The sequence below is a fragment of the Entelurus aequoreus genome, linkage group LG10 (genome assembly GCF_033978785.1).
Source record: "Entelurus aequoreus isolate RoL-2023_Sb linkage group LG10, RoL_Eaeq_v1.1, whole genome shotgun sequence".
NCBI classification, from domain to species: Eukaryota; Metazoa; Chordata; class Actinopteri; order Syngnathiformes; family Syngnathidae; genus Entelurus; species Entelurus aequoreus.
The window spans coordinates 854,200-872,309 of record NC_084740.1 but is presented as its reverse complement, the minus strand read 5'-3'; the positions used below and the strand labels follow the sequence as shown (position 1 = coordinate 872,309).

General features: G+C 36.8%; 1 protein-coding gene across 1 annotated transcript in view; it reads left to right on the top strand.

The window, feature by feature from the left end:
• The window catches only part of LOC133658141 (prolactin-releasing peptide receptor-like), a 103,959-nt gene that overhangs the window by 25,465 nt on the left and 60,384 nt on the right, over positions 1–18,110 (top strand). The window contains exons 5-6 of the mRNA XM_062059799.1: positions 7,394–7,537; positions 8,860–8,956. Coding sequence (XP_061915783.1) covers positions 7,394–7,537; positions 8,860–8,956 — 241 coding nt within the window. The remainder of the gene's footprint in view (positions 1–7,393; positions 7,538–8,859; positions 8,957–18,110) is intronic.

Sequence of the window (18,110 nt, the reverse complement as noted above, 5' to 3'; positions counted from 1 at the left end):
CTCTTGGCTTTCGTCTGCTCCAAGGTCTCACTCTTCCTTCATGCTCGCTTCTAGAAGCAGTAATTCATCCTCAGTATATTCAGCCTTAAAAAGATAAGCTTGTGAATCCTCATTTGTCCAAAAATAGTCGTCTTTGTTGTCTGTTATTGATTCTGCCATGCTTAGTAAACAAAACTTGCGTTTGTTTCCGGAAGTAGGAACAAACATTTGTTGCCAGAAGTCAGATGTGCGCTGCTGTGGAAACGGAAATAAATGCACGGAAGAAATCAGTCCCAGCAATGATTAAATTTATCAAAATAAGGTAAATATTGAAAATTTTACATATTGTTATGATCGTGTCTGTTACTACATTATATAAATACTTGCAATGTGTACATAAAACGTTGATGGAGGGTTTTGAAGGCTACAACAGTGACTCCCATTAGCTGTATCTTGCTAGCGTTTTTTATCATCTTTCAACTAAAGATAACGATTGTGAACAATAGGCAAAATTCCCCCCAAAAAAGTGCAGTTCCCCTTTTACATGTTGGGTTGGGCTGTGAGCGTCCCCGAGACGTCAGCCTAAAAATATTTGTTTCTCAGCTGTGGTTCGTTCAGTACACTTTTCCTCTACTTATGGCAGTAATGACAATCTCAAACAAACAGAAGAAGTCTGGAGCTAAAGTCATAGAGAAGTTCCTTTAGTGCAAAAATTATGACTAAAGTGGTAAAGCTGTGTTTTTCTTTGCATTTCAGTTTAGTTAAAGGGACTGTTTGCAACATTTCCAGATGCTTAGAGCAGTGATTTTCAACCAGTGTGCCGTGAGAGATCGTCAGGTGTGCCGTGGGAAATTATTTAATATCTCCTAATTAACCATTGTCGGGTGTCTATGCTATAATAAAGTGTGGCAGGTAATGTAATACTCTTCTTTTTCAGTAGGTGGCAGCAGAGGGCGATAAATACCTGTAAAGACAATCGAGTTAGTGCTGCGCGACAGTGACAGTGACAGTTTAGGATCGCAGCAAGAGGAGGCGAGCAAGTGACAGTGATGGAGAAGTTTTAGTGCTTGGTGTGTGGTGAGAAGCTATCCAATAGCGCCATGGTGCCAAGCAAGCTTAAACGCTACTAATAAAAGTCTCAAAAACGCCATATCCAAATGAAACACCCTTCCGTTCAAAACAAGCCGATGGACTATTTTGTACGCTTACGTACAAACAATGAGAAACAGGCAACTTTTCTGAGAAAAACCACAAAGGTAAACGAGAGAGCCCTCAAAGCTAGCTTTACCATGAATTGATTAACGCATACTTGCCAACCCTCCCGAATTTTCCGGGAGACTCCCGAATTTCAGTGCCTCTCCCGAAAATCTCCCGGGAAAACCATTCTCCCAAATTTCTCCCGATTTCCAGCCGGATTTAAGGCACGCCCCTTCCAGGTCTGTGCGGACCTGAGTGAGGACAGTCTGTCCTCACGTCTGCTTGGCCAACCAGAAAGTAACCACAGAACACTATACCGTATAGTGTTTTGTGGTTACTTTTTGGTTGGCCAACGGTTTACGTTGTCTTTCGCACCCTGACGGCAAGTGTGGGAATATTTTTTATTTCTTTTTTTAACATTCAACATTCACATACAATAAAAAAAATAAAAACAAGTACAGAAACAGTACAAAAACAGTACAAAACAGCGCCAGGGGGTTTGTAAACTCAATAAAGCAACTAAAGAAGAATGCAAAATATATATATATATATATATGTAACAAAATGTAAAGCCATAGGCTCACACAAGTTCTGTAAATAATCAAAATTTGGAGCACAGCATCGTCGTTTTCACAGCTTTTTGGTTGTTAGAGGTAGAGAGTGTTTTAATGTAGTTCTAAATCTTTTTTAAAGGCACAAAAAACAGGTCGGGTATTGAGAAACTTGCATTTATGAATATAAAACTTAGCCAATAGTATAATGAGGTTGCAAAGGTAAAATTCCTTTTCAAATTTTTTTTCATATAGTGTAAATCCAAATATCACATCTTTAAAACAAAGCACAAATTTGTCATGGGCAAGTGTGGGAGTCGGTTCTGAAGTATGAAGTAAAGAGACGTAACTTCATCACCTCGCCTGGTTATTGACTCCAACCCAGAATATTACACTGCACATACCTATGCTCCTTCAAAACCTGTGCTACTGGCAGCAAAGCATTGCACTTTCAAATACAACAATGAGTAGAGAGGAGTGTTATGTGTGTATATGTGTAAATAAATGAACACTGAAATTCAAGTATTTATTTTAATTATATGTACATATATATATATATATATATATATATATATATATATATATATATATATATATATATATATATATATATATATATAATAAAATACATATATATATATATATATTAAAATACATATATACTGTATATATATATATATATATATATATATATATATATATATATATATATATATATATATATATATAGTTAGAATTAACTGAAAGTCAGGTATGTATTTTATATATATAGATATATATATATATATATATATATATATATATATATATATATATATATATATATATATATATATATATATATATATATATATATATATATATATATATATATATAAATACTTGCATTTCAGTGAACTCTAGCCGTAAATATACTCCTCCCCCCTTAACCCCGCCCCCGCCCACCTCACAAATCTCCCGAATTTGGAGGTGTCAAGGTTGGCAAGTATGGATTAACGACGAATTTAACGTGGACCCCGACTTAAACAAATAGAAAAACGGATTCGGGTGTTACTATTTAGTGGTCAATTGTACGGAATATGTACTGTACTGTGCAATCTACTAATAAAAGTTTCAATCAATCAATCAAAACCTTGTTGCTGAACTCGGGGGGGTATTTTTATTATTTGTATTTATTTTTTTTTATTTTTTTTATAAAGAAATACAATCAGGTGTGCTTACGGACTGTATCCCTGCAGACTGTATTGATCTATATTGATATATATAATGTATATATTCTGCTTTTTATGTTGATTTAATAAAAAAATAAAAAAAACATTTTTTTATTTTTTATTTTTATTTTTTTTCCTGTGCGGCCCGGTACTACCGGTCCGCGGCCCGGTGGTTGGGGACCCCCCAACCCCCCTACCCCCCCCCCCCCCCCCACCCTCCCTCATTTACTTACTGTTATTCATTTCCGCATGTGTCCACGAGTCAAATATGCATTCAGTCAGGAATATCCTCAAGTTAATTTGTCCGATTAATACAGACGTTTTGTTAACGCTATATTATAAAAAATAAAAAAAACTATTTAAAAACACAAGCTATGGGATGACGTGCCCGGAAGTAAATGGGGGGAGGGGGGGGGGTTGTAGGGGGGAATAAATTTGGCGTGACAGCGACAACTTTCCAATGTATTTTAAGTGTTACATCCCGCCCTTTTACGGCTTTTAGGACGTAATGACGTAACTACGCCCTTACGTAACACATGCACGCGCATTAGCTCTGGTGGGTGTTGTTGGCTAATTATAGAGATTTGCATAGCTAGCATTAGCTGTCTTTAAATGTATATTCTATCATAACAACAGCATGACTACAAAATGTTGCACTGCTTTTGTATGTGTGCACGCCCTCCCTGCGCGTACGTGTTGACGAGACCGGGTGAGTGACCGCCGTAAACACCAGTCATTTTATTTGGGCCGGTAAAATGTTTCTATTACATAAACTTAGTAATTGTGAAAAATGTACACAATTTTAAAACAAATGTGCGCTGGTAAACCATTAATGGTAACACGAGCTAGCCAATGATTTTTGTGTTCAATGTTTTGGTTTGAAAGATGTAACTGACCAAGTTGCAAACAGCACTTTTAACAATCATATTCATTATTCATTTAGTTTATTTATTTTAGCACAATATATTTATATGTAAGTTTATTTTTCATCAGTTATTAATGAGTCCCTTCCTATGCAGTATATTTGGTTAGTACTTATGTTTCTAATCAGCCTGATTGAGCCTCAGGTGTGTGTTAAATAAATAATAATCTTTGTAACACTTTGTTTCATATCATTTGACATAGTTGTAAACTAAGTAGGTTAGATATAATTATTGAATATGATTAAGATCAAGAGTGAGTTACTGTTTTTGTGTTAAAATTTAAGTGGGTAGTGGAAAAGTTGGGCCCCGAGGTCAAAAAGCTTCTCTAAAGTAGAGATCGACCGATATGTTTTTTTTCAGGGCCAATACCAACCATTAGTAGTCAAGGAGGCCCATAACCAATTTTTGGAGCCGATATTTTAATGGTCCGTCTGAGCCCCAGCCTGGCAGAAAAGAGCGCTGGTTAATCCTACTAACTTACTCCCTACTTATCACATTGTTCACATGTTTTTTAAATACTAAATAGCGGCATGATATTTGTATCGTCTGATTTCTTTCTGTTGTAGTTGTAAAAATATATATATATATGCTGATACCGATAAAAGAAGGCGGATATTGTTTTAAGTCAAAATGCCAAATATATCGATGGCGATAATCGATCCCTACTCTAAAGTGCAATACAGTTTCCTTTCTGTAGTATTGTCCCTTGGGAAGAAGCATATGTACCCTTCTCTACTTGTTGGAACTCATGTTTCCCTTTGAAGAACCGCAGCTCACCCAGTGCTGGCAGCACTCATGCAGCCCCAGATACTGACGTTCAATGGATAATAAATCTATACCGCTTTACAGTGATGTGCGGTGACCTTCACGCCAGATGAAGCATCGATGCCTTTGTAGTTTTAAGTTTGAATAATTAATGTTAATACAAATTGCTCATTAAAATAACAACAAAAAAAGGGGATTCATTCCCCTTCATAATACTGTTATCAAATATTTAGTCTCATTCTATTTATTTACTTTTATAAACACGTAAGACGTTTTAATTACTTTCTACGATCAACTCTGGTTTGAGTGAAAGTTTTTGATCTTGGATATATTATCCTCCATGTTGACAGCCTCATTCATTCAGCAGAGCGTAAAAAGCATCTGACGTCTTACAAAAAAACTAAACATAACGCTGGCTTCCTCACTAAAAAGCGAGAGTTACGACATGCACCTGCTAGCTGAAGTTCACCCACCTTATGCTGACTCACTGCTGGACTCTAGAAAGAGGTTCCGCAGCCTCCGAAGCAGAACCTCCAGGTTCTGTAACAGCTTCTTCCCTCAGGCCGTAAGACTCTTGAACGCATCATAATTATCCCCTCGACTCCCCCCAAAATGGATTAACTCGCTAGAATAAAAAAGACAATATAACATACATACATAAACGTGGATGCATGTGAAAAAGTGCAATATATTTATCTGTACATTAACCTATTTATTTATTTATATATGCACCTTATTGCTTTTTTATCCTGCACTACCATGAGCTTATGTAACAAAATTTCGTTCTTATCTGTACTGTAAAGTTCAAATTTGAATGACAATAAAAAGGAAGTCTAAGTCTAAGTCTCACACTTTGGTGAGTCAGAGTACTACACTGACGATTTTTCTCTATTTATACTCCAATTATCAAGAAGAATGCTGTCAATGAATACATTATGTATGCTGTGGAAGCTACAAATTCATGGAGTAGAAATATTTCTGCAAACATTGTATTGGTGACTTATGAAGTTTATTGCATTTGATCAGGAAATGTACAAAAACTCTATAATTTAAATCATACATCATTAAATACATGTATAACACAGTTTAATGGACAAATATTAATATTTATTTTATAAGGCTTTTCCTCTCCTGACCGCACGTCCCTGCTTCCATACAAACTTTACACTGACTACTATCATAGCAAGAATAAATGTACTTTCTATTAGAAGTGTCATGATCCAATATTGATATTATTGGATATCGGTTCGATGTCATTAAAAAAAAAAAAAGATCGAAAAGTTAAAATCTATATGTCCTCCAATAATCACACAAGGTTGGTCTTTTCTTATATTTTAGTGAAGTCTTTTGCAAAAGGTAAACATGGTATAAATAAACATTGATTTTTTGATTGATAAACACTATAGGCTACTAGGAGCTAGCAGCTACACAACAGCTAAGCACACAAGCTGGATATACCTAATAAGTGTCCTGAATTGAACGATATTGCAGTCTAAAACGACACATTTGTCAAAGTAAACATGTATCAAATAATTATATTGGTATATTACGTACACATTCAAAGTCTGTAAAGTAGAAAAGTATTAAAAAGTAACCAGTAACAAATGTGTCTGCATAATTCAACTTACAGCCTCTTAAGCTTTAATTAATGAGTTATTGTGACCACTAGGTGTCGCCAAAACCACTTTCACTTCAAATGATTTAAAGGCAGCATATTCCATTCCAGTTCAAAGCAAATATGTTAGTGTTTTTCTTGGCTTCCATTGTTATGTGTTTGATTAATTTCACTTGATCAACCTTTTCTAACATTCCCCACCACAAAATCGGATGAATATCAGCAATAATACCGCTGACTGACGTGTTCGTTTGAAACAGTGTAGGCCGAATGCAGCTGAGATAGGCTCCAGCAACCCCCGCGACTCCAAAAGGGACAAGCGGTAGAAAATGGATAGATGGATGGAGGGATAGGTCATACATACATATGCACACTCATTCACTGTACAAACATACATACATACTGTACATACATGTCCAGGGGAAACCGGATTGAGACACGGCACACTGCTAAAGCTTAACCTAGTTTTACCATAACAATCTATAAGGTTAATATAGTCCGCTCCTCTTTCTTTTCCCACTCTTTATCCACTTACATTTGTAATTCAAGTATTCATTACATTTATGTATTGTTGCATTTGAAGCAATTTTAAAGTTGATAGTTGAGGTCTTTATTGTTAGTAGTATTATTCATTATCAATAGTGTTTTTCTCTTGGTATTTTTATTGCTCCATTTGTAGTGCAATAATGTTCATTGTTATTTCTGTGTTACTATTAACTTCATTAACTGGTTCTTTGCTATAATTTCTGGTATCATATTTGTATGTATCATATTTTCTGATGTTGTTTTTGTTGTTTTTGTCTCTCTCTCTCTCTGTCTTATTTCCCTCCTGTCTCCGCAATTTCCCCTTCCGTCTTCTTTTTTTTTCTTTTTCCTATTCCGGTCCGGCTTCGCCAAACATTGAATACATCCATTTAATAAAGTCAAATACAAATAAAGCAACAAGAGAAGTATCCCACACTTCTCTTTTGTAAAGCAACACTATGATTTGCTGAGTGGCTGGACAGGACATGTTAAAATATAATAAAATTAAATACATTTTTTTAAAAGAAACAGTGTAGGTAACCAAATACTTTGGGATAACTCTAATTGCAGTATTTTATTGCAACAGTAGTTGCTAAAGTGCTAACATACATTGTTGGTCTTTCCAAGGTGCTCAACCTCCTACTGGACCTGGACCCAGACTGTGACATCATCGGCAAGCGCTACATAAATGTCCTCCAAGTCTGCTGTCACTTGGTTGCGATGAGCTCGGCGTGTTACAACCCCTTCATCTACGCGTCGCTGCACATCAAGGTACGCATGCACTTGAGGGGCTACCTGTGTCCTTGTCCTCATCAGAGGATGGTGCAGAGGTCCTTGTCCAGGAACTGATCTCATTTACGCAGAGTCCCACCCTGAATTGTGCATGCATGTCCTTTTCTGTCGTATTTACTTGCCAATCATGCAGAAATTATCCACATTTTTGAACTGAAGGCTTATTGGACTGAAGACAGGACTTCTAATAGTCAGATGATGGAACACTGACCTTGGACATGAAGTATTTTAAAGCAAACGTAGTGTCTTCTCCTTTGACTGATGCTACAGGAGGACATCACTCTGAGGGCTAAAAGGGTCAAATATCTTGGCTGGACTTGTAAATGCTTGACTTCAAAGCGCTAACCGCACTGTGAACTCTCTGCACATGGAACTTAGTCACGTGCACAGGACTGTTTTTGTCCCATGATACACTACATTATTTACTACCACCTTCTCTAAAATGTAAATGTGTACCAGGACTATTCAGCTGGCAGCCTTGGGGCTAAAACCAGCACAGGAATGACACCACACCGACCCACCGGTTCGGTTCAAAACTTGGTAGACAAACATTTGTGCATTTTTTGTATTCTAATAGTGTGCTTCTGCTGTATAGAGGAACTTGGACCACTGTAAACACATCGGCAGATCCTTGCCTTGACATTTTTAAACACTTGGGTCCAAACTGGTGATGTACATAATTGAGGCGTTCCTCAAGGCACCCCTTCAAGTCCTCTCCTTTTTGGCAGTTTTTTTTCATCATGTTGCTATAGCGTAGTCATTTGTTCAACCTCGTTAATTATTCTAGTGGTGTTCCTCAAGGTTCCATTTCAGGTCCTCCTATTTTTTCATCATTTGGGCTAGTCAGCGAGTTCAGGTCAAAAAACTTATGAGAGACTAACATTTTTGCAGCAGATTCTTAAAAAATACTACAGTGCTGTCATAGAGATGATAATTGGCAAGCTTTTTTGCAGAAGTTCCATGAAAACAGCTGAGCGCTCCTGTAACCCCGACAAAATAAATAGAACAAAATCAAATGTTTACTATAGGCCTGTGTTTCTTAACCATGTAGGACCGCGAGCGGCGCCGGTTTCTCAGCTGTGATTTGTATGTGCTGTGGTGGTAGGCATTTGTCATACACTTTTTCACCACTTGGGGCAGTAATGACAATCTCAACCAAAACAGCTAAAGTCAGAGAGAAGTTTTTTCAGCGCAACAATTATGACTAAAGTGGTGAAGCTGTATTTACATTTTCACTTTAATTTTATTAAGAGTTTAGTTAGGAAACATATTCATTATTATTTTTTCATCATTTATTTTAGCACAACATCCATCCATCCATCCATCCATCCATTTCCAATCCTGTCCCTTTCCGGGTCGCGGGGTGCTGGAGTCTATCTCAGCTGCATTCGGGCAATGGTATGTAAATGTATTTTTCGTCAGTTATTCTTTAAGTCGCTTCTTATGCAGTATATTTGGTTAGTACCTTTTTTTTATAATCAGCCTCACCTAAGCCTAAGGTTAATGTGTATATAGATCAGATTAGTTCATGTGTATATAGATAAGAATAATCTTTGTGATTAAAATTTGACAGGGTTGTAAACTTTAGGTAGATTAAATATAATTATTGAATACTATCAAAATTAAGAGTAAGATTACTAATTCAATGTCAATATTTAAGTGAGTCTGTACTGGAAAAGTTGGGCCCTGCTATAGAAGATGCTGGCTCTCCGGAATATACAAAATAAGACTAATAGTGCAAGGTGAAGTCAGTGTCTCCAGTCCTTAGCTGTCTGGAAATGTGGCCCCTAAAACAATTTAATTGAATAGCCCTGCTGCATTCGGGCAATGGTATGTAAATGTTTTTTTCGTCAGTTATTCTTTAAGTTGCTTCTTATGCAGTATATTTGGTTAGTACCTTTTTTTTCTAATCAGCCTCACCTAAGTCTAAGGTTAATGTGTATATAGATAAGAATAATCTTTGTGATTAACATATGGTTCTTAAAATTTGACAGGGTTGTGAACTTTAAAATTAAGAGTAAGATTACTAATTCAATGTCAATATTTAAGTGAGTCTGTACTGGAAAAGTTGGGCCCTGCTATAGAAGACGCTGGCTCTCCGGAGTATACAAAATAAGACTAATAGTGCAAGGTGAAGTCAGTTTCTCCAGTCCTTAGCTGTCTGGAAATGTGGCCCCTAAAACAATTTAATTGAATAATCCTGCTGTACACCGGAGACTTGAATGGAAGATATGGAAACATTTTAAATTACAAAATTCAACTGTGTTTTTTATCACACAACTACAAAACAAAGCTTGTCTTCTTTTAAACACTCATGTTTTCATTACATCTCGCTAAGATTGTGAAATTGTTGTCTCTTAATTCTCTTAGAAATCCAGTTTTAACGTGAAAAAGAGGGGAGGTTTTTTTTCCTTGTTGTTATTGTTGACTGTATTTAGTTGAAATCCAGGTTCAAACACAGTTTTGTTTGATTTTGGCAATGTTCACCTCATAGTTTGGTATTTTGGTCCAGACCAAAAATGTAAAAAAAAAAAAAAAGTTTATTGGTAGGGATATATCAATACGATCGATATACCAATCGATCAGTAATATCAGCAACAAAACAAGTATCGGAATATATCGGCTTGCATCTAAATCTCCAATACAAGCAGTTCTGCAGCACCTTTACTTGTGCAAGCCAGTTAACATCTTAATGTCCTCCATAAAGCACATAAGTTGTCTTCTCTTTTATTTTAATGAAGTTATTTACAAAAGGTAAACATGGTAGGCTATAGGGTACACGACAGCTAAGCACACAAAAGCACACAAGCTAGACGTACATACTACGTGTCTTAATTGAACAATAAAACACATTTATCATCATAAAATAAATAATGATATTTGCATGTTACTTACACATACTGTACATACAATGTCTCCAAAGCAGAAGCGTATTAAAAAGTATCCAGTAACAAACGTGTCCGCATCATTTAACTTACTCTGTCATGAGCTTGAATTATTAAATCATTGTGCCTAACAGGTGTCGCCGAAAATCAATTACCACTCCACTTTAACTTAAAGCCAGCATAAGTTTATTTTAGATGGTTAATAACAAATAGTTTTGTGTTTTTCCACATTGTTCTCTGAAGTATTTCTTTAATCAAACCTTTTCACACTGAAAAATAGAAGTATGTATGATTTGTGTTCATATTGTATAGGATCTACATCGGTATCGGTCAACACTAAATGTTTGTTGTATCGGGATACTGCACCAAAGTAAAGAACATACAGTACAGAAGCATAAAGTCACGACCTGATGAATAGGTTGTTTTTTAATTCTGTGAGTGTGAATGTTGTCTGTCTATCTGTGTTGGCCCTGCGATGAGGTGGCGACTTGTCCTGGGTGTACCCCGCCTTCCGCCCGATTGTAGCTGAGATAGGCTCCAGCGCCCCCCGCGACCCCGAAGGGAATAAGCGGTAGAAAATGGATGGATGGATGGATGGATGTATTTACCGTCTTAGATTTTACTAAAGCTTCCAAAATATACTTTTAAAGAGTGCCGTTGTCAGACACGATGGGAGCAGCACATTATCTCTTACATTTTTATCACTTCTGCAAGCATCTTGCCGTCATTTTAACAGTGCTCTTTGTCTTTGGTCTGTGTACTGTTCACATTTGAGCTCAAGTGGACCAAACCGACCCGGAATTGACTTGCTGTTCCGATGATCGCTTAACGTTAGCAAAATTTCATATCACAGTTATCGAGAACAAAATTATCACGTTTATTATTATTTTCATGGTATTGTTGAATGAGCTAAAAAGGTAATAAACAGTGAAATATTTTAACTGAGTTATATTTCTAAAATGTAATTGAATAATTGCATACAGTATATACTTTCTTGGCATAAGAAACATTAGATGTTATTCTGGCTTCTTAAGAGCCATATTAGTTTTATTTGGCTGTTTAAATATGTTTTCATGGTACCATTTAAGCTAGCTACTTGCTTCTCCTGTAAATGAGCAGAATCATCAGTCCAAAAGTACGTTTTATGATAAATTTTCTTTACTAACCATAGGAAGGTTCATTATTATATTGTTATTATATTGTATATCGTGCAAAGGCACCTTTGAGGTTTACCTTCCACTTGAACCATGACAGGAAATAACCGTCAAAGCTTGACATTTTGCAAAAGTCTTTATTTGGCTTTATAGTGCAAAGTTTAGTGTATTGTATTTGTTTGTCTTACATACACAATTTAAGTCTGTATTTGTATTTATTTACTGTCCAAGGAATGGGTTTCTTTTGCCATACTTTAATCTTTAATCCCTTGTTTAAGTGAATTTCTGCTAAGAAATCAAGTATTTTTATAGGTAGAGCATAAAAAACCTGTTTATGACTTACTAAATACGTTTTTAACATCATGATTGCCCTCTAGACACGAAATAACATATTTTAGTCACCTTGACACTTGTTTAATCCAATATAATAATGCTCTTTGAGGCTGAGCCAATAAGAGGCCACAGTACTAAATACCACGCTCTGATTGGTTTGGCCTCCTCGAGTGACCGATTCTATTGTTTTGATATTTACAATTTATTTAGTCATGTTCATGCTTGAAAAGGCTGAATTTAGGACAACAAAAATGAAAAATATGCTAAAATAATAATAATAATAATCCATAATATGGTGAAGCACAATGTGGCGAGGGAGGACTGTATTTGCTTTACAGGCTTCTGATTGGTTGGCATCTGCAAATCCTTATTTAGACAAGTGGACAATAAATGTATAAACTGTATAAAATGTTATTGTTTGGTTTTTTTTCAATACGTCAGCAGTATTCCTCAACTACTTCAGGATGCGCCGTTTTGTGGGCGGTCTTATTTACGTGGCTCACCTTCGGCAGTGTCTTTTCTCCGTCATCTTTGTTGTAGCGGTGTAGCGTGCAAGGACGGGAGTGGAACAAGTGTCAAAAGATGGAGCTAACTGTTTTAATGACATTCAAACTTTACTTCAATCAATAACGGAGCAGCATCTCCTCATCAATCAATCAATCAATGTTTATTTATATAGCCCTAAATCACAAGTGTCTCAAAGGGCTGCACAAGCCACAACGACATCCTCGGTACAGAGCCCACATACGGGCAAGGAAAAACTCACCCCAGTGGGACGTCGGTGAATGACTATGAGAAACCTTGGAGAGGACCGCATATGTGGGTAACCCCCCCCCCCCCCCGGGGGGGTTACACACTCATCCGTGGCTCACTAGTGCAATAACACCGAAAATGTGTCCCGTGAAAAAACGTCCGGCCGGAACTCTATAATAACTAAAGTGTCTGGTGGCATGCATTGTGGTCGTCTGCAGTGAGTCACATTATTGCTATGATATGTTGGGCATTGTCTCCTTTCTTTCTCTCATTTGAGGGAGAAAATGAAAAACAACAATTCTCTCTGTTAAATCTCCAGCGAACCCGATAAGTGGCGTGTTTGTTTACTTCAACCAGAGTAGCTCATCAAGGCGTCTGGGATTGAGAGAAGCCATAAGAGAGGACGCGGGTGTCGCTTGAATTACCGCCAATCCACTTCCATTCACTCTGATATCCTGCATGTTTTCATCACATCTGCTGCTAAGTGCGGCGGCACATTCAAGGACGACACCGCTGTGATAACTTAATATGAATATTACGCCACAGGTCGGGGGGGAAAGTCACATTTGGCCTTTAAGGGCAGAAATGTGGACATGAGTCTGTAAATATTGTCCTTAACTTGACGATCCACTTTGCTCTGTTGCCTGGCAGCCTCGTCTGCATGCGTTCCACTAAGTGAACCTTGAGACTGCATTTAGCAGGACTTAAATTAGATTTGCTTCTCGTGTTCTTCTCTGGGTGACATTTGTTTCTCAGAAAGAAGGTGGTCTGAAACCTATCCCAGCACAGGACACTTATTGATAAGCATTTATGCACAATTTACAGCAATTAAATATGATGGAATCGCCAGACTTGGAAAATGTTTTTTTAATTTTCTAAAAAAAGAAGGCGGATAACAGACATGACACAAAACTACGTTCTGGTTCTGGCTTTAAGAAAACACTAAAAGAAATCAACAAAATAAATGGTGGTAGTCAGTAACAGCATATTTTTTTAGATCAGGCAAAGTAAAAAATATATGGAATTACTTTATTGTGAAGAAATATGGAATCAGCCTGTACATTTTCCTTTCCAAAGCTAACACCCGCAGCATATATGTCAGAGGTGTGGACTCGAGTCACATGACTTGGACTCGAGTCAGACTCGAGTCATGAATTTGATGACTTTAGACTCGACTTGACAAAATGTAAAGAGACTTGCAACTCGACTTAGACTTTAACATCAATGACTTGTGACTTCACTTGGACTTGAGGCTTTTGACTTGACATGACTTGCTACTTTCCCCAAAACCCAAAGCTTAAAAAGTTATTTGGGAGCGCTCCGTATCTTTCATTTTGTACGTGTCTGTCTGTCAATCAGCGTGTGTGCTGCTTGTCAGCTGGTGCGCTGTCAGTACAACAGCCAATCAAATTAGATCTACGTTGTTTTCATCACACAGCATTCAGCCAATCAAATTGCAGGACAACCACCGAACATGAGTTGTCAAACAATGCGGCAGTGAGAAACAATTATGCCAAAGTTGGTTTCGTTCGGGTATAAAAACTACGACTTGGTCAACAAAAAACGAATTGCGTATGCAAATCACGCAGTTGGAATATTACAGACGGAGACGCAACAACTTCCAACTTCCTTCGACATTTGAAGTTGCACAAAGAAGGGTAAGTTTTGAATGTAAGCTAACGTTTATTGGCTAAGTAACATGACTTTTATTTGCTGTGTAGTTAAATCAGTGAGGCTGTAAACTCACTGCTAACGTTATAACCATAGACATCTTATAAGTAGACGCAGCATCGAGCGCTACTGCCTACTGGCGCAGACGAGACGCGGGGCCGCCATCTTGGAGTGGTGATCCGCTCCACTCAGTGCAATTGATTTGTCAGGAGCAATGAACTGTCAGCGCATTTAATTCATTTTACCTCACTGAATACCACTGATTTTCACGCGCTTTTTTGTCATACGTGTAGCTATGATAACGGACACATGTTTTGGCGAGTTTTATTATTCATAGTTTGCTTAACAGTAATATAATATTCTTATACGCTATAAGTGACCAGATGTCCGAGATCAAAACTGGGAATATAATCCCAGAGAAGGGGGAAAAAACGGTAAGCTATTTTTAAATTGAAGAAACAATATGATTAGGTTATATATACATGCGTATATCCTACATAAACAATGTATGAATACATTAGATATCTATATATCTTAGGGACCTATAGACTGTAACTCTGTTGCTGCAGCAGCAGAGAGTTTATTCTGTCTTGACACTTTGTATTGATATTTTGTATTACATTCTTCCCTTAAATGATCAAGTTTACAGTGATTGTTATGTATGTATTTTTTTATGTATGTCGCTTTGGATAAAAGCGTCTGCCAAATACTTAAACATATATAAACACCTGAAAGTTATTATACCAGCTAAAACCACCAATTTGTTTCACTACATTCAGAATAAAACCAAATGCTGTTTTACCCAACAATGTTAGTATTTGAATATTGTTACTTGAAGACTTATTCCTGGTTACAATTATACTGTTAAGAAAGTATTGTCTTATATTTTGCCTAAAATGAGAATGCATCATAATCAGTGGCGGCTGGTGAATTTTGTTTTAGGTGGGGCTGAAAGTTTGTAAACCAAACCCCTGTAGGGGCGTCATCCTCCCCCAGAAGATTTATTTGTGATTTTCATATACAAATATTGAAGATCTTTGCTCCTTCTCCACTCTGTGGTAATATTATTTTCATAAAATACAACCAATAGTATGTTAATGTTTGTTTTTGCAAATGTGTTTATTCTGTAAAGGAATGAGTTAAATGTTTAAAATTGTTTAAACTATTAAAATGACTGGTTAATAGTGCTATTATGAATTGCAATGTCAGCACTATTTTTTTTCCTGCAATTTCAAATGCACTTGTTTTAATAAATAAATACAGCGTTTTAAAAGCATACACAATCTGTGTAAAAATATTAGTCTGTGGTTAAAAGGACTTGAAAGGACTCGAAACTCAAAATGCAGGACTTGGGACTCGACTTGAGACTTTCCAGTCTTGACTTTGGACTTGACTCGGGACTTGCCTGTCTTGACTCGGGACTTGACTCGAGACTTGAGGGCAAAGACTTGAGACTTACTTGTGACTTGCAAAGCAATGACTTGGTCCCACCTCTGATATATGTTCATTAGTCTGCGTTCACACCTTGGAGAACTGTTGCACCAGGTGGATTGACATGAATCATAGCTCCAACACGAGAGAGGTCAATTGAAACAAAGGAGAGGATTTTTCTTCAAATTTATTCAGTAAGGTAAATAATCACGCACTGTTGCAAAAGATGTTGATGGTTCAGTCAGCTGTGTGTGAAATCTGGACTGAGTACAAACAACATGTGAGCGTTGTAAAAGGCAAGACCAAGGAAAACATCAAAGTGTCAAGACCGAGAAAACAAAGCAATGTATTTTGAAAAGAGAAAATGCACAGAAAAAACTAACTGGAGTCATCGTCTGTGACTGAACTGTGAGAAAGTGCTTGAAGGAAATTGGATTTAAATACAGAAAAGCTAAACAAAGAACTGCATTAAACAGAACAACACTAGGTTCCAATAGAATAAGGCGGGGGGCAGAAACCCGCAGCTCTAGAGCCAAAAGCGGCTCTTTAGCGGCGCCCCGGTGGCTCCATGGAGCTTTTTCAAAAATGTATGGAAATGGCAAAAAAATGGGGTGAAAAATTTGTTTTTTGTTGTAATATGGTTTCTGTGGGAGGAAAAACACGACACAAACCTTCCTAATTGTTAGCAAGCCCACTGTTTAATATGTTTGTGTTTATGCTTCACTGATGAGAGTATTTGGCGAGCGCCGTTTTGTTCTACTCATTTCAGCGGCCCTTGAACTCACTGTTGTGTGGACTGTGACTCAACAGTTTGTTTACATGTACAACTTTCTCCGACACTGCCACAGAAAGACTTGTTTTATGCCACTCCTTCTTTGTCTCATTTTGTCCACCAAACATTTTATACTGTGCATGAATGCACAAAGGTGAGCTGTGTTGATGTTATTGACTTTTTGGAGTGCTAATCAGGCATATTTGGTCACTGCATGACTGCAAGCAATTGAATGCTAACATGCTATTTAGGCTAGCTATATGTACATATTGCATCATTATGCCTCGCTTGTAGGTATATTTGAGCTCATTTAATTTCCTTTACTTATGTCGTATTTAGTTTATTTGTCCATGTCTCATTATCTGTATGTAATATTGGCTGCATTTCATGTTGTTCCAGACCACAGCAAACTTTACCCAGTTTGCAAAGATTGTAATAAATCCATAAGAAGAAGACAGCCTGACGTTTTCCTTTAACTTGGACACACACATCTATACCTTTTGGCCATTCTAAGATAGTCATTTTCAGGAGTTATCTCACCCTCTGAGAAGTTTTACTAATGTTTTCCAATGTTGTAAAAATGTGTAGAATAAATATTAAATTTCAACATTTCTGTCAACAAAGATTTGCGGCAGCCTGCCACACAAAGTCATTTTGATAGTAGGCTAATATAGCTATTTAGCTACTTACATCTTGTGTTGCCATCATCATAACACTTATATACTGTAAGTCTTTGAATTTTTTGCGGCTCCAGACCGATTACTTTTTTGTATTTGTGGTCCAATATGGCACTTTCAACATTTTGGGTTGCCGACCCCTGGCCCAAGGAAAAGCAATCATGGACTATGAATGACTGGATGAAAGTCATATTCAGTGATTGCTTGTGAGTCTTCATTGGGAAAGGTGATGATGTTAGCCCTTTTGTTTGGTACTGTTCAAATGATATTTATGATGAAAACATGCACATGTCCACTAGGGCTGTGAATCTTTGGGTGTCCCACGATTCGATTCAATATCGATTCTTGGGGTCACGATTTGATTCAAAATCGTTTTTTGTTTTTTTTCAATTGAACACGATTCACGATTCAAAAACAATTTTTTCCCGATTCAAAAAGATTCTCTATTCATTCAATACATAGGATTTCAGCAGGATCTACCCCAGTCTGCTGACATGCAAGCAGAGTAGTAGATTTTTGTAAAAAGCTTTTATAATTGTAAAGGACAATGTTTTATCAACTGATTGCAATAATGTAAATTTGTTTTAACTATTAAATGAACCAAAAATAGGACTTAATTTATCTTTGTGAAAATATTGGACACAGTGTGTTGTCAAGCTTATGAGATGGGATGCAAGTGTAAGCCACTGTGACAATATTGTTCTTTTTAAAAAAAAAATTTTTTATAAATGTCTAATGATAATGTCAATGAGGGATTTTTAATCACTGCTATGTTGAAATTGTAACTAATATTGATAATGTCGATAATATTCATTTTTGTTTCACTACTTTTGGTTTGTTCTGTGTCATGTTTGTGTCTCCTCTCAATTGCTCTGT